This window comes from Dendropsophus ebraccatus, chromosome 2, assembly GCF_027789765.1.
Source record: "Dendropsophus ebraccatus isolate aDenEbr1 chromosome 2, aDenEbr1.pat, whole genome shotgun sequence".
Lineage (NCBI taxonomy): Eukaryota > Metazoa > Chordata > Amphibia > Anura > Hylidae > Dendropsophus > Dendropsophus ebraccatus.
Genome location: NC_091455.1, coordinates 218,809,606 through 218,832,738, shown reverse-complemented (window position 1 = coordinate 218,832,738; position 23,133 = coordinate 218,809,606). Strand labels below are relative to the sequence as shown.

At 50.0% G+C, this 23,133-nt stretch overlaps 1 protein-coding gene across 5 annotated transcripts in view; it reads right to left on the bottom strand.

Moving 5' to 3' along the window:
- Nucleotides 1–1,057: 1,057 nt before the first annotated feature.
- Nucleotides 1,058–23,133, bottom strand: part of SLC4A2 (solute carrier family 4 member 2) — a 129,301-nt gene continuing 107,225 nt past the window's right edge. For all 5 annotated transcript variants that reach the window (XM_069959565.1, XM_069959566.1, XM_069959567.1 and 2 more), the window contains 11 exons: nt 12,181–12,394; nt 11,884–12,099; nt 11,420–11,568; nt 9,904–10,098; nt 9,560–9,781; nt 7,246–7,335; nt 6,963–7,129; nt 6,604–6,857; nt 4,103–4,272; nt 3,673–3,846; nt 1,058–3,580 (listed from right to left, as the gene is read on the bottom strand). In XM_069959565.1, the coding sequence (XP_069815666.1) occupies nt 3,500–3,580; nt 3,673–3,846; nt 4,103–4,272; nt 6,604–6,857; nt 6,963–7,129; nt 7,246–7,335; nt 9,560–9,781; nt 9,904–10,098; nt 11,420–11,568; nt 11,884–12,099; nt 12,181–12,394 (1,932 nt within the window). In that variant the 3' untranslated portion in view covers nt 1,058–3,499. The remainder of the gene's footprint in view (nt 3,581–3,672; nt 3,847–4,102; nt 4,273–6,603; nt 6,858–6,962; nt 7,130–7,245; nt 7,336–9,559; nt 9,782–9,903; nt 10,099–11,419; nt 11,569–11,883; nt 12,100–12,180; nt 12,395–23,133) is intronic.

The window sequence follows — 23,133 nt, the reverse complement described above, 5'->3', positions numbered from 1 at the left end:
TGAGTAGTAATAGAGAGCGCCTCACCCTGCACTGAATAGTAATAGAGAGCGCCTCACCCTGCACTGAGTAGTAATAGAGAGCGCCTCACCCTGCACTGAGTAGTAATAGAGAGCGCCTCACCCTGCACTGGATAGTAATAGAGAGCTCCTCACCCTGCACTGAGTAGTAATAGAGAGCGCCTCACCCTGCACTGAGTAGTAATAGAGAGCGCCTCACCCTGCACTGAGTAGTAATAGAGAGCGCCTCACCCTGCACTGAGTAGTAATAGAGAGCTCCTCACCCTGCACTGGATAGTAATAGAGAGGGCCTCACCCTGCACTAGATAGTAATAGAGAGGGCCTCACCCTGCACTGGATAGTAATAGAGAGCTCCTCACCCTGCACTGGATAGTAATAGAGAGCGCCTCACCCTGCACTAGATAGTAATAGAGAGCGCCTCACCCTGCACTGAGTACTAATAGAGAGCTCCTCACCCTGCACTGAGTAGTAATAGAGAGCGCCTCACCCTGCACTGAGTAGTAATAGAGAGCTCCTCACCCTGCACTGGATAGTAATAGAGAGCGCCTCACCCTGCATTGGATAGTAATAGAGAGCGCCTCACCCTGCACTAGATAGTAATAGAGAGCTCCTCACCCTGCACTGAGTAGTAATAGAGAGCGCCTCACCCTGCACTGAGTAGTAATAGAGAGCTCCTCACCCTGCACTGAGTAGTAATAGAGAGCGCCTCACCCTGCACTGAGTAGTAATAGAGAGCTCCTCACCCTGCACTGGATAGTAATAGAGAGCGCCTCACCCTGCACTGGATAGTAATAGAGAGCGCCTCACCCTGCACTGGATAGTAATAGAGAGCACACCACCCTGCACTGAGTAGTAATAGAGAGCGCCTCACCCTGCACTGGATAGTAATAGAGAGCGCCTCACCCTGCATTGGATAGTAATAGAGAGCGCCTCACCCTGCACTAGATAGTAATAGAGAGCGCCTCACCCTGCACTGGATAGTAATAGAGAGCTCCTCACCCTGCACTAGATAGTAATAGAGAGCACACCACACATTGACCTATTTCAGACACAGAAATGTTTATTTGCTATTTCTCAAAAATTAAATGGCGTAAATGCATCTAGTGTATACAGTGACAGCACTGACAGCACCGCGCCCGTCTATGACTGACACAACCTACACAATGGGGACAGTGATTGTCACTATAAGGAATACATTCAGTGGGAGCCGCTAGTCATGTGACACTTTGTCCCTCCGAGATGAAATGGTCACAGCCATCGCCCAGTGACATCGAGGATGAGGGAGGTCAGTATACATCTCTCTGATAGAGGGCGTCCTCTCTGTATACTAATACTGGGTATCATCAGTGGCATCGAGGATGAGGGAGGTCAGTATACATCTCTCTGATAGAGGGCGTCCTCTCTGTGTACTAATACTGGGTATCATCAGTAGCATCGAGGATGAGGGAGGTAAGTATACATCTCTATGATAGAGGGCGTCCTCTCTGTATACTAATACCAGGTATCATCAGTGACATCGAGGATGGGGGAGGTCAGTATACATCTCTCTGATAGAGGGCGTCCTCTCTGTGTACTAATACAGGGTATCATCAGTGACATCGAGGATGAGGGAGGTAAGTATACATCTCTCTGATAGAGGGCGTCCTCTCTGTATACTAATACTGGGTATCATCAGTGGCATCGAGGATGAGGGAGGTCAGTATACATCTCTCTGATAGAGGGCGTCCTCTCTGTGTACTAATACTGGGTATCATCAGTAGCATCGAGGATGAGGGAGGTAAGTATACATCTCTATGATAGAGGGCGTCCTCTCTGTATACTAATACCAGGTATCATCAGTGACATCGAGGATGGGGGAGGTCAGTATACATCTCTCTGATAGAGGGCGTCCTCTCTGTATACTAATACTGGGTATCATCAGTGACATCGAGGATGGGGGAGGTCAGTATACATCTCTGATAGAGGGCGTCCTCTCTGTATACTAATACTGGGTATCATCAGTGACATCGAGGATGGGGGAGGTCAGTATACATCTCTCTGATAGAGGGCGTCCTCTCTGTATACTAATACCAGGTATCATCAGTGGCATCGAGGATGAGGGAGGTCAGTATACTCTTCTCTGATAGAGGGCGTCCTCTCTGTATACTAATACAGGGTATCATCAGTGACATCGAGGATGGGGGAGGTCAGTATACATCTCTCTGATAGAGGGCGTCCTCTCTGTGTACTAATACTGGGTATCATCAGTGGCATCGAGGATGAGGGAGGTCAGTATACATCTCTGATAGAGGGCGTCCTCTCTGTATACTAATACCAGGTATCATCAGTGGCATCGAGGATGGGGGAGGTCAGTATACTCTTCTCTGATAGAGGGCGTCCTCTCTGTGTACTAATACCAGGTATCATCAGTGGCATCGAGGATGAGGGAGGTCAGTATACATCTCTGATAGAGGGCGTCCTCTCTGTATACTAATACCAGGTATCATCAGTGGCATCGAGGATGGGGGAGGTCAGTATACATCTCTCTGATAGAGGGCGTCCTCTCTGTGTACTGATACCAGGTATCATCAGTGGCATCGAGGATGGGGGAGGTCAGTATACATCTCTCTGATAGAGGGCGTCCTCTCTGTGTACTGATACCAGGTATCATCAGTGGCATCGAGGATGGGGGAGGTCAGTATACATCTCTCTGATAGAGGGCGTCCTCTCTGTGTACTAATACTGGGTATCATCAGAGACATCAAGGATGGGGGAGGTCAGTATACATCTCTCTGATAGAGGGCGTCCTCTCTGTGTACTAATACTGGGTATCATCAGTGGCATCGAGGATGAGGGAGGTCAGTATACATCTCTCTGATAGAGGACGTCCTCTCTGTATACTAATACTGGGTATCATCAGTGGCATCGAGGATGAGGGAGGTCAGTATACATCTCTCTGATAGAGGGCGTCCTCTCTGTATACTAATACTGGGTATCATCAGAGACATCAAGGATGGGGGAGGTCAGTATACATCTCTGATAGAGGGCGTTCTCTCTGTGTACTGATACCAGGTATCATCAGTGGCATCGAGGATGGGGGAGGACAGTATACTCTTCTCTGATAGAGGGCGTCCTCTCTGTGTACTAATACAGGGTATCAGCAGTGGCATCGAGGATGAGGGAGGTAAGTATACATCTCTGATAGAGGGCGTCCTCTCTGTGTACTAATACAGGGTATCATCAGTGGCATCGAGGATGAGGGAGGTCAGTCCTCTCTGCTGCCATTTATTGAGAGATGACCCACCATCAGAGTAGAGCATCGCAGTGAGTAACACCTAGGAGGATGGCAGCGTCCAGTGTAATGTAACAGTGATTGAGGACCACGTGTAATGTCTATCTACATAAACACAAGCCCCGCCCCTGAGGAGCACAACCCTCCTCCAGCGGTTACACTTGATGGTAGGTTCGGTGTGAAGCACATTATCCAAGGCACAGGAAACACTTAGACCGGCATCGGCATCTCATTGTATTCATCCACTCCCTCCTGCTCATCGAATATCGGCTGCACGTCATCGGCATCCAGCTGTAGAGATAGGAGCCACAAATCCACTGATCAGCTGATCCCCCACTTGTCTCCATTCCATTTCTACATTTGCCCCTAGTTAGGTCACTTACACATTTCAGTTCCCGATCCGTGAAGATTCTCCTCAGTAAGAAGAGGCGCAAAGGAACAGTCAGAATGAGGATGAAGGGGAATGCGAGAGACGCTGCGGTAGACATAACCGCCCACAGGATGGCGAGACATGCCAGCTGCAGGCCGGTGAAGAGATGCATCCTGAGAGAGCGCACCTGAGGGAGGGAGACTCCGGTTACCCTGACACCTTGTGAATGTCATCCTGAGGTCTCCCGTATCCAACCCCTGTGTAAGCCTCCTCATCGCTGAAACTGCACCCGTCATTATCAACAATTCATGGGAAACAAATCCCAAAGCGTCAGATTCTAATGAATAGAAATTGGTTTGGAAACTGATTTCCTCATCTCTATGAAGAATGAAATCTACACTGCAAAGCCCGCATCCCTGACCGTGTGATGGATGACCACTTACCTTCTTGGCATAGATCACATCGGGGTGATGCTTTGGGGGCTTTAGCAGGAGTTGGATGCGCTCGTAGAACTGGATACCATTCAGTGAGGTGACCCCCATGTACAAAAAGATCCCAAACAGCACAGCCAATGGGATCTTTCGGAGAAGATCCCCAATCACAATGGAAAGACCTGTAAAGTAAGAGCCTGAAGTAAACATTGAAGATGCTCTATATGGAGGGTAGACGCTGGCCAGGCAGTGGCCAGACGCAGAGGTTCACTTGCCCATTTCTTGCTGCCTCCCACCCATTTAACCCTGGAAGTCACTGCCAAATGTACAGTATAAGCGCTATGTGCAAGAGACCTGACCTTCCAGCCTCTAAACATACTCTACATGTGGCTGCGCCATTAATAGGACCACCACATGTATATATCATAGCTTCAGCCATACAGGTGACAGCAGGAGGATACAACACTCAAGATACCAAGACAGCTGTATAAGTCTTATTGCTGGTCTATATCAAGTCACACGTCATTCTACTCGTCTGTATCTGGTGCCGGCTCATTCTACTCGTCTGTATCTGGTGCCGGCTCATTCTACTCGTCTGTATCTGGTGCCGGCTCATTCTACTCATCTCCAGCTGGTGCCGGCTCATTCTACTCGTCTGTATCTGGTGCCGGCTCATTCTACTCGTCTGTATCTGGTGCCGGCTCATTCTACTCCTCTGTAGCTGGTGCCGGCTCATTCTACTCCTCTGTATCTGGTGCCGGCTCATTCTACTCCTCTGTATCTGGTGCCGGCTCATTCTACTCCTCTGTATCTGGTGCCGGCTCATTCTACTCCTCTGTAGCTGGTGCCGGCTCATTCTACTCGTCTCCAGCTGGTGCCGGCTCATTCTACTCCTCTGTATCTGGTGCCGGCTCATTCTACTCATCTCCAGCTGGTGCCGGCTCATTCTACTCCTCTGTAGCTGGTGCCGGCTCATTCTACTCATTTGTAGCTGGTGCCGGCTCATTCTACTCCTCTGTAGCTGGTGCCGGCTCATTCTACTCGTCTCCAGCTGGTGCCGGCTCATTCTACTCCTCTGTATCTGGTGCCGGCTCATTCTACTCGTCTCCAGCTGGTGCCGGCTCATTCTACTCCTCTGTATCTGGTGCCGGCTCATTCTACTCATCTCCAGCTGGTGCCGGCTCATTCTACTCCTCTGTAGCTGGTGCTGGCTCATTCTACTCCTCTGTAGCTGGTGCCAGCTCATTCTACTCGTCTCCAGCTTGTGCCGGCTCATTCTACGCCTCTGTAGCTGGTGCCGGCTCATTCTACTCGTCTCCAGCTGGTGCCGGCTCATTCTACTCCTCTGTATCTGGTGCCGGCTCATTCTACTCATCTCCAGCTGGCGCCGGCTCGTTCTACTCCTCTGTAGCTGGTGCCGGCTCATTCTACTCGTCTCCAGCTGGTGCCGGCTCATTCTACTCCTCTGTATCTGGTGCCGGCTCATTCTACTCGTCTCCAGCTGGTGCCGGCTCATTCTACTCGTCTCTAGGTGGTGCCGGCTCATTCTACTCGTCTCCAGCTGGTGCCGGCTCATTCTACTCCTCTGTAGCTGGTGCCGGCTCATTCTACTCATTTGTAGCTGGTGCCGGCTCATTCTACTCCTCTGTAGCTGGTGCCGGCTCATTCTACTCATCTCTAGAATAACCCGGCACAAGATACAGAGGAGTAGAATGACCCAGCACCAGCTACAGATGAGTAGAATGACCCAGCACCAGCTGCTCATCTGTAGCTGGTGCCGGGTCATTCTACTCATGTGTATCTGGTGCCGGGTCATTCTACTCATCTCCAGTTTACTAGTTTCATCCAGCTAAGCATTATTTGGCTGCCGTTACCGTTCTCTAGTCATTACCACGCCATGTCTGGTCTTGAAGTTGGCCTTCCAGCTGAGGCCGATATTATGTTTAAAAACAAGTTTTATTCTGGTGGCACAACAAGGTGGGGAGTCAATAAGGCGGGGCCTAGAGCATCCACGCCCTTGACCTGCAGCACCTCACGCCCCCCTCTTTTATTACAGTACGCCTCAGGGCTGGAAGGTAAAATTGACTCCTCATCGGAATAAAACTTTTTTTTTTTTTTTAACCATAATACTGGCCCAAGGAGGGAGGCCGAGCCTGGGACCGGACATTTTGTGAAGACTGAAGAACGGTACTGGCAGTGTGGGGGGTCGTCGGCTGGTACAGATTGACTCTCTAGACTTTCTTCAGATTTAGATCTGCTTAGCTGTGTCCTATTTGTGGTTTTCATCCATCCCATCTCATCCCTTTGCCCCCCCCCCCATATGTAACATCAAATGTAAAGAGGAAAGTAAACAAAAAGATCCAGATGACTGAAACATCAGGCGAACTGTGCAGATCCTCTCCGAATGTGTGATATATAGGAGAATAGACAGGGTTGTCACACAATGACTAGAACTAGACGTCATAGAAAAGGATGACAAGTTGTGGTGGGGCAGATGGGCAATAAGGTCTCACCTACGAGGATGGCCACCAGCAGTCCTGTGACTCTCTGCTCTTTTACCTCCTGGATTTTTGGTTTATCTCCAGGGGCGACAGCCTTACTCATAACTGTTAATGCGTTGGCGTGTGTGACCGAGCGGACAGTTGTAGCCGCCATCCACGGCAAGCCAAAAAGGGCACATATTCCACCCATTGCCACTATGAGAAGTAAGTCAAGATGAAACCCAGAGCCCTTCAGCAGCATCCGCTCTTTCTTGCTAATTATAAGCCTGCAGAGAGATGAATAGTTAGTCAACTGGCAAGATACCATATAACACTAATGGCATGGAGAAAACGTGGATCCCAAACAGGACGACGAGGGTGCCAAGGCTTACGTGGTGATCTGAGTCTCCATAAAGATCAGGATATAGACCAGAATAGCTGGAAGTACACTAGCAAACATCATCCAGATGGGGAAGGGTTCGACTGATCCTAGAGGGTTCATCACCCAGCCTCTCTTCTCTGGGGAGGTCACTTTGAATCCATTGGGAACACTCAGTTTCTGTAACCCAAATAGAGAGGAATATTGTCGGGCCCGCTGTTCCCTGGAATGGTTGGGCCGGCCTCATACGTTGGGGCCATGGACCACTATAGCTGTTCCTAATAAGTGTAACTTACCTGAGTGTAAGTATCAGTTATACTGAAGTCAACCAAGACCATGATAAGAATAGCAATGGGGACACCAAAATCTCCGATAACACGCCGAACCTGAAACCACAGAGTCACAGACACGGTTAAAAAAAAAATTGATAAAGAATTATGTATGAAAACAGTGCGAGTAGATGTGGATCAGAAATTCTAACATACCAGACTGTAGTGATGACTGTAGTCCAGACAAGTGTCACAGGGTTTGGCCAATAGTTGGACCCTTTGTCCATGAATCATCCATCAGGGAAGAATCAGAGTGTTCCCAGAAAGATCATTCATCCTTCAGCCACCGTCAATATTCACGTACGGCCAGTGTGAAAAACAATAATGACCAACATGGACTAAAGGTCCCCATACACGTCAGCCACCAGTACACCGTGTATGGGGCTCTCGGACCATCCACCCCTCTTACTGCAGCTTATCTCTCCCGAAACAAAAGGGCCCTGCGGTGATTTTCCATCACGCCCGAACTCGATCTCCATCGGCATCATCTTTGAGCAGTGGGTACGGCCATCAAAAGTCTAAAGTGTATGGGGAGCTTTAGTCCATATTGGCCCTTACGCTTGTTCACACTGGTTGTATGTGATCAATTACAATGGCTGAAGGATGAATGATTTTTCTGGGAATGCTGAGCGCTTAGTCCAACTATCGGCCAAACATAGCAACTTCTTTCTGGACTACAGTCATCATTACAGTCTTGTATGCGAGAGCTTTAGTCAGGTCGGTTTCTCCCCATCGAGAACACAGGACGTCTCAGCTGTGCAGAATGCTCCTGTGTATGGAAGGGACGAGGGCTGCTAGGAAGACGGCAGGTTTTGTCCAGCAAAAAAAAAAAAAATTCTTTCAAATCAACTGGTGCTAGAAATTTGTAATTTACTTCTATTAAATCTCCAGTCTTCCAGTACTTATCAGCTGCTGTATGTCCTGCAGGAAGTGGTGTATTCTCTCCAGTCTGACACACTGCTCTCTGCTGCCACCTCTCTCCATGTCAGGAACTGTCCAGAGCAGCAGCAAATCCCCATAGAAACTTTCTATGGGGATTTGCTGCTGCTCTGGACAGTTCCTGACATGGACAGAGGTGGCAGCAGAGAGCAGTGTGTCAGACTGAAAAAAAAATACACTACTTCCTGCAGGACATACAGCAGCTAATAAGCACTGAAAGACTGGAGATTTTTTTAAACAAAAGTAAAATACAAATCAGTATGACTTTAACACCAGGTAATTTGAAAGATTTTTTTTTTGCTGAACTTCTCCTTTAAAGAGAACCTGTCACCCCCCGGTGCAGAACCATAAACTTACCGCTTCCACAAAGTCCCGGTCCCAGAGCCCGTCCCTCAGCCGGTCATCTCCGATGAGCACGCGGCTTTGGACGTTGATTTTGCGGCGGTGGGACGGGCTCCGGGACTTTGTGAAAGCGGTAAGTATATGCGCCCCATCCTCCGTGACCACTTCCGGTCCCACGTTCGCATCGCTGACGGCGCACTTGTGCGTCCTCTGTGATGCGGCCTCGTGGTAGGCGTGGTCTCGGCGGAAGGGGGCGGTATGGCGTCGGAGCGCCCGATAATCACAATCATGGTATGTTATTGGCCAATGATCACAGCACTAGATATTTAAGCGTGCCCAGCTCTGCACATCTCACCACTCCTTGAGAAAGGACTACGAAACGCGTTGGAGGGTGAGGTGCAGGGGTTGTGCAGGGGTTCCATGTGTTTGGCATGTTCTGAGGGTTTGAGGTTTTTCGCTAGCAATATTAGCCATATGATTCGTATTGTTTCCAAACTCGGTACCAGTTATTTATTAGAAATTTTGCACATTGCACTTTAAGGTATACGGATTTAGCCATCTGGAATCCCATTATCTATGTAATCTTTGATGTTCCCCTTTTTGTGTAAACTAATGCGATTCTGCTATGTATTTGTACATGATCCCCTGCACCCTGTTTTTAAGTGTCTCATGTGTATATGTAGTTTTTATGGGATAGGTTTGGGATTTATGTACGAATAAAGGATTTAGATTTTTGGTCATATCTATTGGTATGTGATTTCTTTATTTAATTATTTAAGGGTCGTTTGTTTTGGCGGTAAGTATATGGGTCTGCACCGGGGGGGTCGGCCGGGCTCTGCCCCGGGACGGGGGGTGGCAGGTTGTCTTAAAGATGTCTACAAAACCATTGTTCATTTGCTGATCGTTCAATGTTCTACCACCGACCTACTTCTATCTGAAGTGAAAGGCCACCTTGGATGGCTTTTCACAGTGATTGTGAAGAACAGAAGTGGACACTCACCCTTCCAGGAAAGAAGTTGCTGTTTTTCAGTTTCCGTAGGAAGAAAGCAATGAAGAAGGTTCCGGCCATCAGCACTAGTGACAGGAGCGCAGTGTTTGGCTGTCCTGTGATTTTTGTTGGCACTAGGATCTCCGTCTCATTGTATCGTAGGTGATCGGTGGCATTAAGGAGCTCCGAGACGGTTAGGTTCCCGCAGTTAGTTAGAGGATGCTCCTGAAAGACCTAGGACCAAGGTGGTGGATGGGAAGCGGTCAGAAAAGCTGCCGAGACGTCTGGCCCAATAGGACAATAATAATATGGGAGAGGGACACTGGCCATGGACATGGGAAAGCGTGGACTCTCACCTTGAACAACTTATAGAAAGTCTCATAGATGAAGATGAGGGAGATCAGGATAGAGAATATTTCCTGCGTGAAGCGTGAGACAAAGCGAACCAAGAAGCTTCCCTCACAGGCCACGGTGGCCACAACGATCACGATAAGCCAAGCACCAATCCACACACGGCCAACCAAGTACTCCAGACCATTAGCCGAGCAGAACTGCACAGGAAAAGGTTACAATTTTATAAGTCCATCTTTATGTATGAAGGAAATTACCAAGGCTGAGCTCCATTCTATCACCCGTAGCAACGTCCCCAGTATGGCTGACATATACCCGCACTTCATCCATCAGCAACGGACCCTAAAACTGCAAAAAGCTCAAATGGAGGCCAAATCCTGGTCTAAGCCGAAGCTCTGCCAGGACAGGAGGGGTCTACAATGACAGGCCAGTGGCAGACTATTCCTCTGGGAGGTGCACGTCGACGGCAGCTGTCCGTCATCTCTACGCATTAGGTAGGGCAGCTGGGCCTCCAGGGCTTGGGAACGTCCAGTCTACATTAGAACGGCGACATCTCATTCACAATCACTGCCTCCATTCTAAGCCGCTATGCTGTCGCTTGTGTCAAATATAAATAACCTAAGAGGTTTTTCACAGGACAAAACTAACCCCCCCACCCCCCCCCCCCGCTTAGTAAATCTTTGGTAGTGGCGCGTTTTAAAGGACACGCCTACGTCACTCCATAAAAACCCAACAAATTGCTGCCGGGAAGGAACGCTTTGGTAAATCAGCCCCATAAGGTCAGCTTTACTTCAGCAACCACACCTCCAATCCACCTGATCCAAAACCCAGGTGAGGAGGCGCAGGTCGTCCACCACAAGGGCCAGATGAGATGGAATATATCAGGCTGCACCTGAGGAAGAGGCCGCTCTGGCCTGGAAACACGTTGTGCTTTTACCCTTTTATATATTTTATTGTTTTGCTTATTACAGTTTATATTTCATATTATCTGTCCCTTGTGGTGGACGACCTGCGCCTACTCACCTGGGTTTGGATCAGGTGGGTTGGAGTGGTGGTTGCTGCTTCTCCCCATTGTGGGGTCACAGGAGGGCGGGGGTCCCATAGTCCCACATACGCTGCAGTGAGAGTTGTGCCTCCACCTGCACATTTCCACCAGGTAAGAGAGTCCACCTTTACCTCTGTATACTTCCACTTGATACTCCTACAGCATGGAGCGCTGTCTTTGCTTGTTCCTTTACTTCCGGTAAGATCACGTATATGCTATGAAGTTTAGCATTAACCCTAACTGCCCCCCCTTCCAGACCCATGTAACTTGCTGCGGCCCCTATGTATAAAGCAGATGATCCGCACATCTGTAGAGCTGCTCCTTCTCTTTGGCGTTCTTTCTTCTGCATTACGTGATGCATGTTTTACATGGGGGGGCAGGAATATTTCCTATGGACACTATAAGTGCTATACATGGTCGGCACTTTATATCCCAACCCTAGTCCTAAAATCCCATCCCCTTACACAAAGCCTCACCGAATAGAAGGCTTCCTCAAACACCAACAGTGGCCCCGAAAATCCAACAATCAGCAGAGGTTGCGCTCCGAGGAGGCAGAATATCACACCCTGCAAACACGTCCCAATGATGAGTTCTGACACCCCAATGAGACCGCCCGTCTTCTCACCTGTGGAGGAGACAGGAAGTTAGGACATTTACATGACAAGCACCATGTATGAGAAAACCCACCGCTACGCCAGGTAGCAGAGATATTAATGCAAAAATACAATGGTGGTGCAGCTGAGTGGGCTCCTTCACCCTCCAGGCCCCAGATCAGCTGCTAAGACTATAGTGACGGCCACCGATGGGAGGAAAGGGAAAAGAACTGGCTGATTTGTACAAGGCTCCACACTGTGTGGAAGGAGATGGCGCTTGTTGGTTACTATGAGTTCTACAAGAAATAAACTAAACAATCGGCAAAATATATGGAAGGAACGCTTACCCAGAAGGCCCCCAAATGTGATTGCGGGTGACAGGGCTGCAAAGTAGATGAAAATGACAGCGGCCATGCATTGTGCATTCAGGGCATCACGAAAATCACTTGCGTATTTTGGATAACGACGCTGGATATCTCGCACAAGACCTCCAAATGGTTTGCCAGTCCTGCGCAGAGGATCATCTCCGCCACTGTCTGACACTGCTGCTTTGAACAGAAGAGCTAGAATGGAGAAGGGACATGTCACAAAGGGTGATGGGTAAGGGACAAGCAGAGACAGCGAGGAGACAATCCGCCATCAACCTTTATCTTGTGGTGTGGTGGCCTCCTCAAAGACCTTCTTCTCCTGGCCTTGGCGTCGCCTTAGCATTTCTCTTTGGAACAGGGCGACAGAACGTAATAGCTCTTCTCCCATCACCTCGGAAGGAGGAAGCACCACGCTGCAATCCAGAAACTCATTGATGGCATTCAGGAGATCTTGGCGGTCATCGGCAAGGTAAGCAGCTTCATGGAACGACTAAGGAGGACACATACAGGGAGGATCAGAAAGGGTCACAAGCAGGTAGGAAGAGCAGGGTCTACAGAGAAGGGCCTGAGGAGGAGTGTGGAGGACTGAGGAAAAGACACGTAAAAAGGAAAGAAAAGTACAAACTGAAAACCAGTGAAGAAGTTTATGTAACCGTTCTCCATCTCATAGATCAAGGGGGAAGTTTGTAGGGGTACGCCACTCTTAGTAACCCCCCCCCCCCATCCTTACGTATGCATCTTACTAAAGCCGACTGGTCCTGGCATTGCAAAACAAATCCCCTGCTCGGGAGTGTAAACCATGATAAATCTGGCCCAGGAGGAGGCCACCCCTACTCCCCGCATAGTAGGGGATATGGAAGGCATAGACCAGGGAAGAGGCAAGAATCTGCCCCTTTTCTATGGCGTATGCCCCCCCAGTGCCTTAAGACCACACACATTGGATGAACCAAGACTGATCAGTCATCTAAACTGTACAGAAGGGTCGTTATTCTACTTGGGGGAAAATGTCGGGTAAAAGGAGGATTGTAGAGGCATAAAGTGTGTGATTACAGTGAAAACATGTGAGTGTGCTTATATATATATATATTTATTTCTATTGTAGAAGTGTCACTGGAAAAGTGTTGGAGGGGAGGTACATCTCGCCCAGGCTACTGCATATGGTGAGATGGTAAATCCAGGAGAGATCTGTCACTCAGCAGTATTATGCTGCTGAGTTGTTGTTTCCATTTTTCGGGCCCGGATTTACTGGAATGGTGGGTAGGTTGGTAGTGGGACCTGCCATTCCCTCCCCCCGATCCAGTTGGGGTGTTGCGGCCAGGTGTGCTCTGATGAGCCTACACAAGGGATAAAGCTCTCACAGTGTGCAGAGTGTCGGCTCTCAGCCAGGAGGGATCAGCCTGGGTGCTGTGTATGGTGGGAGCTGGGAATACAGCCGCTGCTGGCGCTTATTCACACCCTGCGAAACCGCTTATCCAAGTGTCAGATAGGTGACCTGTATGTTAGTAAGCGCCCAGACGGGCAGGACCTTTTGTTTGTTTTGTTCTTAAAAGCGCGGTGTTGTTATATTTATGTTGTGATGGACAACATAAGTCCAAGTCTGATGTGAACTGTGTCCAACACACCATCCCCCGGGAAGATCCCTACAATTGGTGCTGCGGAGCAGGCAAATCGGTTGCTAGGGGCAACGGTGTGCATCAACTTTGCTACAGCTGCTTATGTCCTGGGTGACGGCTGCGGCTTCACTCCAAACACAGACAAGCAACATGGAGGAGATGATGAAGCAGCTAATTCGAGTGAGTCTGCAACAACAACAACAGGCTCTGACCGCCGCTAACCTGCGCCATGAACAGGCTCTGACAGCCGCTAACCTGCGCCATGAACAGGCTCTGACCGCCGCTAACCTGCGCCATGAACAGGCTCTGACAGCCGCTTACCTGCACCATGAACAGGCTCTGACAGCCGCTAACCTGCGCCATGAGCAGGCTCTGACAGTCGCTAACCTGCATCATGAACAGGCTCTGACCGCCGCTAACCTGCGCCATGAACAGGCTCTGACAGCCGCTAACCTGCGCCATGAACAGGCTCTGACAGCCGCTAACCTGCATCATGAACAGGCTCTGACCGCCGCTAACCTGCATCATGAACAGGCTCTGACCGCCGCTAACCTGCGCCATGAACAGGCTCTGACAGACGCTAACCTACGCCATGAACAGGCTACTAGACAGCAACAACAGGCTCTGACCGCCGCTAACCTGCGCCATGAACAGGCTACTAGACAGCAACAACAGGCTCTGACAGACGCTAACCTACGCCATGAACAGGCTACTAGACAGCAACAACAGGCTCTGACAGACGCTAACCTACGCCATGAACAGGCTACTAGACAGCAACAACAGGCTCTGACCGCCGCTAACCTGCGCCATGAACAGGCTCTGACAGCCGCTTACCTGCACCATAAACAGGCTCTGACAGACGCTTACCTGCGCCATGAACAGGCTCTGACAGCCGCTAACCTGCGCCATGAACAGGCTCTGACAGCCGCTAACCTGCATCATGAACAGGCTCTGACAGCCGCTAACCTGCATCATGAACAGGCTCTGACCGCCGCTAACCTGCGCCATGAACAGGCTCTGACAGACGCTAACCTACGCCATGAACAGGCTACTAGACAGCAACAACAGGCTCTGACAGCCGCTAACCTGCGCCATGAACAGGCTCTGACAGACACTAACCTGCGCCATGAACAGGCTCTGACAGAGGCTAACCTGCGCCATGAACAGGCTCTGACAGACACTAACCTGCACCATGAACAGGCTCTGACAGAGGCTAACCTGCGCCATGAACAGGTGATGGCTCAACAACAGAGACTTATTGAGCACGTGATAGCAAAGCAAGAGGCGTCTGCAGGTGCTAATCCCCAGCTGGTGGCAGCAGCCGCGCCAGAGACTTTGTCTGTGAGAAGAGCCGTGCAGCGAGCGCTGCACAAGATGGCGGCTGATGACGATGTTGAGGCCTACTTAACTGTCTTTGAGCGTGTGGCTGAGCGAGAAAAGTTACCATCCACTGAGTGGGCAGAGGTCATTGCTCCCTATTTAACAGGCGAACCTCAAAAGGCCTACTATGACCTCAGTGAGCAAGAGGTCAAGGACTATCCTCGGCTAAGAGCAGAGATACTCGCCCGACTAGGAGTTACTGCTGCTGTCCGTGCCCGGAGAGTCCGCAACTGGAGCTACAGTCTGGACAAGTCAGCGAGGTCCCAGATGTACGACCTGATTCATATGGCAAGAAAGTGGTTGGAGCCAGACACCTCTACTCCTGCCCAGATCCTAGAGAGGGTCGTGATGGATCGCTACCTCCGTGCACTTCCTGCTGATCTACAACACTGGGTGGGACAAGGCGACCCTAAGAGTGCCGACGAACTTGTCAACCTTGTGGAGAGGTTCCAGGCGACTGAGGACTACCTCCGTGATGTTCCTGCAGCACCTTCACCTCCCCGGAATGCCAGATCTGTGCCGTCATCTGGTAAGAGACTTCCATCTATTGGGGGAGTGTGGAGGGGTGCTGATAGAGGGAAGAGCGCTCAGGGGCAAAAGACTGGTCATGGTCCCCGGTGGCTAAGTGGCCCTAAAAAGGACTCCCTGCCAAGGAGACCAGGCCCTATCCAGTGCTGGAGATGCCATGAGACGGGACATGTGTCTGCCCATTGCCCTCTTACCACTGAGCCCATGGAGTGTGACGCTAGCCGGCGTCAGTCGCTATTTGCGGAACCGTCTTTTGTTGCGGTCACTGGACTAGAGACTGAACCGCAAGTCTGCAACATTACTGTCAATGACTTCCCTGTTACGGCGTTGCTGGACTCAGGAAGCCTTGTCACCTTGGTGCATGCCAGTCTGGTGACTGGGGACTATGGGAAAACATATGAGCGTGGTGTGCATACATGGTGATACATTACCCTATAGTACTGGCTAATGGCGGGACTGGACTAGGCGCTGTACAATATGAAGTGGGGGTGGTTAAAAACCTTATGCATAATGTGATATTGGGGCGGGATTTTCCCTTGTTCTGGGCTCTATGGGGAAAACAACAATCCCCTGAAAGGAGTGAGGAGACCCCTAAGTCTATTGCATTACCCACGGTAAATGATAAAAATGTACAGGATGAAAATGATGCTTTTCCTTTACAGGTCCTGGCTGGTGAGGAAGAGGCTCCTCCCACTGCGCAGAATGTTCCAGACTTAGAGGTGTCTAGGGATAATTTTGGTACTGCACAATTACAGGACCCCACTCTCAGAAATGCGAGAGAGCAGGTCACTGTTATGAATGGGACCTCAGGAGCCAGAAGCTGAGAAAAAGTTTCCACATATTTCTGTGACTAATGATCTCTTCTATAGAGTCACTAAGATTAATGACGAGGTTGTGGAACAGCTTCTGGTGCCTAAGTCGTACCGGCGTCAGGTACTCGACATGGCCCATAATCATGTCCTTGGGGGCCACTTGGGGACAGATAAAACACAGGAGAGAGTCCTCCAGAGGTTTTATTGGTCTGCGATTTATGCTGACATAAAAAAATACTGTGAGTCGTGCCCCACATGTCAGCTTAGTGCTCCAGTGTCGCATTTTCGCAGTCCTTTGGTCCCCCTCCCCATCATAGAGGAACCTTTTGACCGGATCGCAATGGACTTGGTGGGTCCCATTGTAAAGTCGGCTAGGGGACACCAGTACATTCTAGTTGTGTTGGACTACGCGACCCGCTATCCTGAGGCTGTACCCCTAAGAAACACTGCCTCTAAAACCATTGCACGGGAATTGTTTTATATGTTTTCCAGAGTGGGGATCCCCAAAGAAATCTTGACTGACCAAGGTACACCATTTATGTCCAAGGTAATGAAGGATCTGTGCAAACTGTTTAAAATCTCACACCTACGTACCTCTGTATATCACCCACAGACAGACGGGTTAGTGGAGAGGTTTAATAAAACCCTGAAACATATGTTATAGAAAGTGGTGGAAAAAGATGGTCGTGATTGGGATCACTTACTACCTTACCTGATGTTTTCTATTAGGGAAGTACCCCAAGCGTCCACAGGGTTCTCTCCCTTCGAATTAGTCTATGGTCGTCACCCTAGGGGTTTGTTGGATATAGCGAAAGAGACATGGGAAAGTGAGTCCACCCCATACAAGAGTGTTATAGAGCATGTAGCACAAATGCAGGACCGTATAGCCACTGTAATGCCCCTAGTAAGGGAACACCTCCAGAGGGCGCAAGAGGGCCAAAGCAGAATTTACAATCGTTCTGCAAGAATCAGGACATTTAGCCCAGGTGACCGGGTCCTCATACTTGTTCCCACGGTAGAAAGCAAATTCTTAGCAAAGTGGCAGGGTCCCTATGAAATTGTAGAGAAGGTCAGTGAAGTCAACTACAAGGTACACCAACCAGGTAGAAGGAAGCCTTTCCAAGTGTATCATATAAACCTGATCCAACCCTGGAAAGACAGGGAATCCTTGGTGGAGACAAAGCCTGTTGGTCATCTGTCCCCACCAATCCCTCCGGTCAGGACTGGTGATACCCTATCAGTGTCCCAGAAGCAGGAAGCTAAGGAGTTCCTGCAGAAAAACAGGGACAAGTTTTCTGACCTCCCCGGGCGTACGCATCTCATTCACCATCACATTGAAACTGAGCCTAGAAGCAGAGTAAACCTTAAGCCCTATAGGATACCAGAAGCACGGAGGGAGGCGGTATCAGCCGAGGTAAAACGTATGCTTGACCTAGGAGTCATTGAGGTGTCCCAAAGCGAGTGGTCCAGCCCCATTGTGTTAATCCCAAAGCCCAATGGAACTTGGAGGTTCTGTAATGATTTTAGAAAGTTAAATGAGATCTCCAAGTTCGATGCCTACCCCATGCCCAGGGTGGATGAGTTGATAGAAAGGATGGGTAATGCCAGGTACATAACCACCCTATATCTCACTAAGGGCTACTGGCAGATCCCACTCACTCCTGAGGCTAGAGAGAAGACTGCATTCTCCACCCCTGATGGGCTCTTCCAATACGTAGTGATGCCATTCGGGTTACATGGAGCCCCTGCCACTTTTCAGAGGTTGATGGACTTGATTCTGCGACCACATGGTGATTACTCCACTGCCTACCTCGATGATGTGGTCATTTTTAGCCCGGATTGGGAAAGTCACCTCTGTAAGGTCCAGGCGGTGTTAGAGGCCATAAGTGATGCGGGGTTAACCATCAATGCAGAGAAGTGTGCACTAGCCTTAGAGGAGGCCAAATACCTGGGCTACATTATTGGGAGGGGGTTAGTGAAACCACAACTAAATAAAATTGAGGCAATACAGAATTGGCCTCAACCCCTCACAAAGAAACAGGTCAGAGCTTTCCTGGGTATTACGGGCTATTACCGAAGGTTTGTGCCGAATTTTGCTTCAGTTGCAGCCCCACTAACTGACCTGACAAAGGGTGCGAAGTCCGCAATGGTGACATGGACTCCAGAGGCCGAGAAGGCTTTTCAAAGCCTTAAGTCTGCCCTGTGCCAACACCCTGTGCTAGTTACCCCTGACTTTAGGCGAGAGTTTCTAGTACAGACAGACGCCTCTAACACAGGGTTAGGTGCCGTCCTCTCGCAGGTCGTGAATGGCGAGGAGCACCCGGTGATGTACTTGAGTAGGAAGCTATCCCCGGCCGAGAAAAACTACGCCATTGTGGAGCGAGAATGTCTGGCAGTGAAGTGGGCCCTAGAGGCCCTGAGGTATTACTTGTTAGTGACAGACCATGCCCCCCTAACCTGGATGAAGCTTAATAAGGAGAAGAATACGAGGGGGACCAGATGGTTTCTGTCCCTACAAAACTTTAATTTCATTGTGGAACACCGGCCAGGGAAATTACAGGCGAATGCTGACGCCCTATCACGGGTACACTGTCTGTGGGGACAATACGCTCAGCCCTCCGGTCTGAAAAAGGGGGGGGGGGATATGTAGACATGTGACTGGAGAAGTGTTGGAGGGGAGGTACATCTCACCTAGGTTACTACACAGCGTCAGATGGTAAGTCCAGGAGGGATCTGTCACTCAGCAGTATTATGCTGCTGAGTTGTTGTTTCCATTTTTCGGGCCTGGATTTACTGGAATGGTGGGTAGGTTGGTAGTGGGACCTGCCATTCCCTCCCCCCGATCCAGTTCTGGTGTTGCGGCCAGGTGTGCCCTGATGAGCCTACACAAGGGATAAAGCTCTCACAGTGTGCAGAGTGTCGGCTCTCAGCCAGCAGGGATCAGCCTGGGTGCGGTGTATGGTGGGAGCTGGGAATACAGCCGCTGCTGGCGCTTATTCACACCCTGCGAAACCACTTATCTAATGGCCCTATTCCACGGAACGTTTGTCGTTCATAAATTCGCTAAAACGACCGCTCGTTAACGATTAATTCACGACTATATTTTGCGAACGACAACATATAACACGTGAACGATAACGATTACTTTGCGGTCGTTACATGCTCGTTTAAAACGTTCGCCGGGGTGATAATTTGAATACAACACACCTAGTTTTTCAACACATTGGGTGAACGATTTCACGATTTCTAATTCAACAAAACGATTAGCGAATTATCGTTGAAAGACTAACGATTTTTTTTCGACATGTTGAAAAACATTTTATAACGACTGAACGACGATTTTGCTGTAGTCGTTCGATCGTTTACATCTATTCCACGGAACGATTATCGTTAACGAGCGGTCGTTTTAGCGAATTTATGAACGACAAACGTTCCGTGGAATAGGGCCATAAGTGTCAGATAGGTGACCTGTATGTTAGTAAGCGCCCAGACGGGCAGGACCTTTTGTTTTGTTTTGTTCTTAAAAGCGCGATGTTGTTATATTTATGTTGTGATGGACGGTTTATGCTGCAGATAAACACCAAGCTGTTATTATAAGTCCAAGTCTGATGTGAACTGTGTCCAAACACACCATCCCCCGGGAAGATCCCCACAATATATATATATATATGGAAAATGAGTATATATTCCACTGCCGATCACCTACACAGAATGGAGGGGAGGGGGTAATATTCCTGGTCGGTAACTTCACCCGTGAGCAACCGAATCAATAAAACATTCGAGACAATCACATTGTAGAAAAATTATTATTCAACATTTTATTCCATGAAATAAGGATTTGGTCACCGACTGACCAGCAGGAATTTTGCCTCCCACAGAGCTGTCAGTGTCTCTATATGAAGCTCCTCCCCCTCTGCCCTCATTACCTGGATTACCTGCACCTGTGTCATCTCTTTACATTTATAATAATCACCTGTCCTCACACTGATCACACTGCAACCTCTTCACCATGGCCAAGACCAAAGAGGTGTCTAAGGACACCAGGGACAACACTGTAAACCTGCAAAAGACTGGGATGGGCTACAGGACAATAGGCAGCAGCTTGGTGAGAAGGCAACAACTACTGGCGCAATTAATAGAGAATGGAAGAAACACAAGATGACTGTCAGTCATCCCCAGTCTAGTGCTCCATGTAAGATCTCGCCCTGTAGAAAAAGGTCAGGAATCAGCCCAGAACTACACGGGAGAACCTGGTCACTGACCTGAGGAGAGCTGGGACCACAGTCTCATAGATAACCATTAGTAACACACTACAACTAGGATTATAATCCTGCAGGACAAACAAGGCCCCTCTGCTCACACCAGCACATGTCCAAGCCCGGGTGACATCACCAATAACCATCTGGATGATCCAGAGGAGACATGGGAGAAGGTTCCAGACCCCCGGCTGGGACAACTAAGGAGGAACCCCCCAGCCGGGACAACTAAGGAGGAAACACACAGCCGGGACAACTAAGGAGGAAACCCCCAGCCGGGACAACTAAGGAGGAAACCCACAGCCGGGACAACTAAGGAGGAAACCCACAGCCGGGACAACTAAGGAGGAAACCCACAGCCGGGACAACTAAGGAGGAGACCCACAGCGGGGACAACTAAGGAGGAAACCCACAGCCGGGACAACTAAGGAGGAAACACAGAGCCGGGACAACTAAGGAGAAGACCCCCAGCCGGGACAACTAAGGAGGAAACACACAGCCGGGACAACTAAGGAGGAGACCCCCAGCTGGGACAACTAAGGAGGAAACACACAGCCGGGACAACTAAGGAGGAGACCCCCAGCCGGGACAACTAAGGAGGAAACACACAGCCGGGACAACTAAGGAGGAGACACACAGCCGGGACAACTAAGGAGGAGACACACAGCCGGGACAACTAAGGAGGAAACCCACAGCCGGGACAACTAAGGAGGAAACCCACAGCCGGGACAACTAAGGAGGAAACACAGAGCCGGGACAACTAAGGAGGAAACACACAGCCGGGACAACTAAGGAGGAAACACACAGCCGGGACAACTAAGGAGGAAACACACAGCCGGGACAACTAAGGAGGAGACCCCCAGCCGGGACAACTAAGGGGGAAACCCCCAGCCGGGACAACTAAGGAGGAAACCCCCAGCTGGGACAACTAAGGAGGAAACCCCCAGCCGGGACAACTAAGGAGGAAACCCCCAGCCGGGACAACTAAGGAGGAGACACACAGCCGGGACAACTAAGGAGGAAACACACAGCCGGGACAACTAAGGAGAAGACCGCCAGCCGGGACAACTAAGGAGGAAACACACAGCCGGGACAACTAAGGAGGAAACACAGAGCCGGGACAACTAAGGAGAAGACCCCCAGCCGGGACAACTAAGGAGGAAACACACAGCCGGGACAACTAAGGAGGAGACCCCCAGCTGGGACAACTAAGGAGGAAACACACAGCCGGGACAACTAAGGAGGAGACCCCCAGCCGGGACAACTAAGGAGGAAACACACAGCCGGGACAACTAAGGAGGAGACACACAGCCGGGACAACTAAGGAGGAGACACACAGCCGGGACAACTAAGGAGGAAACACCCAGCTGGGACAGGTAAGGAGGACACCCAGAGCCGGGACAACTAAGGAGGAAACCCACAGCCGGGACAACTAAGGAGGAAACCCACAGCCGGGACAACTAAGGAGGAAACACAGAGCCGGGACAACTAAGGAGGAAACACACAGCCGGGACAACTAAGGAGGAAACCCCCAGCCGGGACAACTAAGGAGGAAACACACAGCCGGGACAACTAAGGAGGAGACCCCCAGCCGGGACAACTAAGGAGGAAACACACAGCCGGGACAACTAAGGAGGAAACCCCCAGCCGGGACAACTAAGGAGAAGACCGCCAGCCGGGACAACTAAGGAGGAAACACACAGCCGGGACAACTAAGGAGGAAACCCACAGCCGGGACAACTAAGGAGGAAACCCACAGCTGGGACAACTAAGGAGGAAACCCACAGCTGGGACAACTAAGGAGGAAACACACAGCCGGGACAACTAAGGAGGAAACCCCCAGCCGGGACAACTAAGGAGAAGACCGCCAGCCGGGACAACTAAGGAGGAAACACACAGCCGGGACAACTAAGGAGGAAACCCCCAGCCGGGACAACTAAGGAGGAAACCCCCAGCTGGGACAACTAAGGAGGAAATACACAGCCGGGACAACTAAGGAGGAAACCCACAGCTGGGACAACTAAGGAGGAAATACACAGTCAAGACAACTAAAGAGGAAACACACAGCCGGGACAACTAAGGAGGAAACACACAGCCGGGACAACTAAGGAGGAAACACACAGCCGGGACAACTAAGGAGGAAACCCCCAGCCGGGACAACTAAGGAGGAGACACACAGCCGGGACAACTAAAGAGGAAACCCCCAGCCGGGACAACTAAGGAGGAAACACACTGCCGGGACAACTAAGGAGGAGACCCACAGCCGGGACAACTAAGGAGGAAATACACAGTCAAGACAACTAAAGAGCAGCTTGGTAAGAAGCATTTCCTGGTCCTGGAGCGGCCGCCAGTCTCCACTCCTGACCCCAGCGACAGCTCCGAAACCTGAAAGCTGTGGAAATAATGTGTATGGGGGAGGGGGACACAATCCTGCTGCAGGGTCTGCAAACCTGGTCAGGACCCCCAGGAAACGTCCGACCTCTGTAACTGCAAACACACTGCACCAGATAGGAACTTACCTTCTTCTATTGTATCAAATCCTTATTCCATGTCATAAAATGGTGAATAATTCTTTATAAATCCTACAATGTGATTATACGGAATGTTCTATAGATTCTGTCTCTCACAGGTGAAGAATTA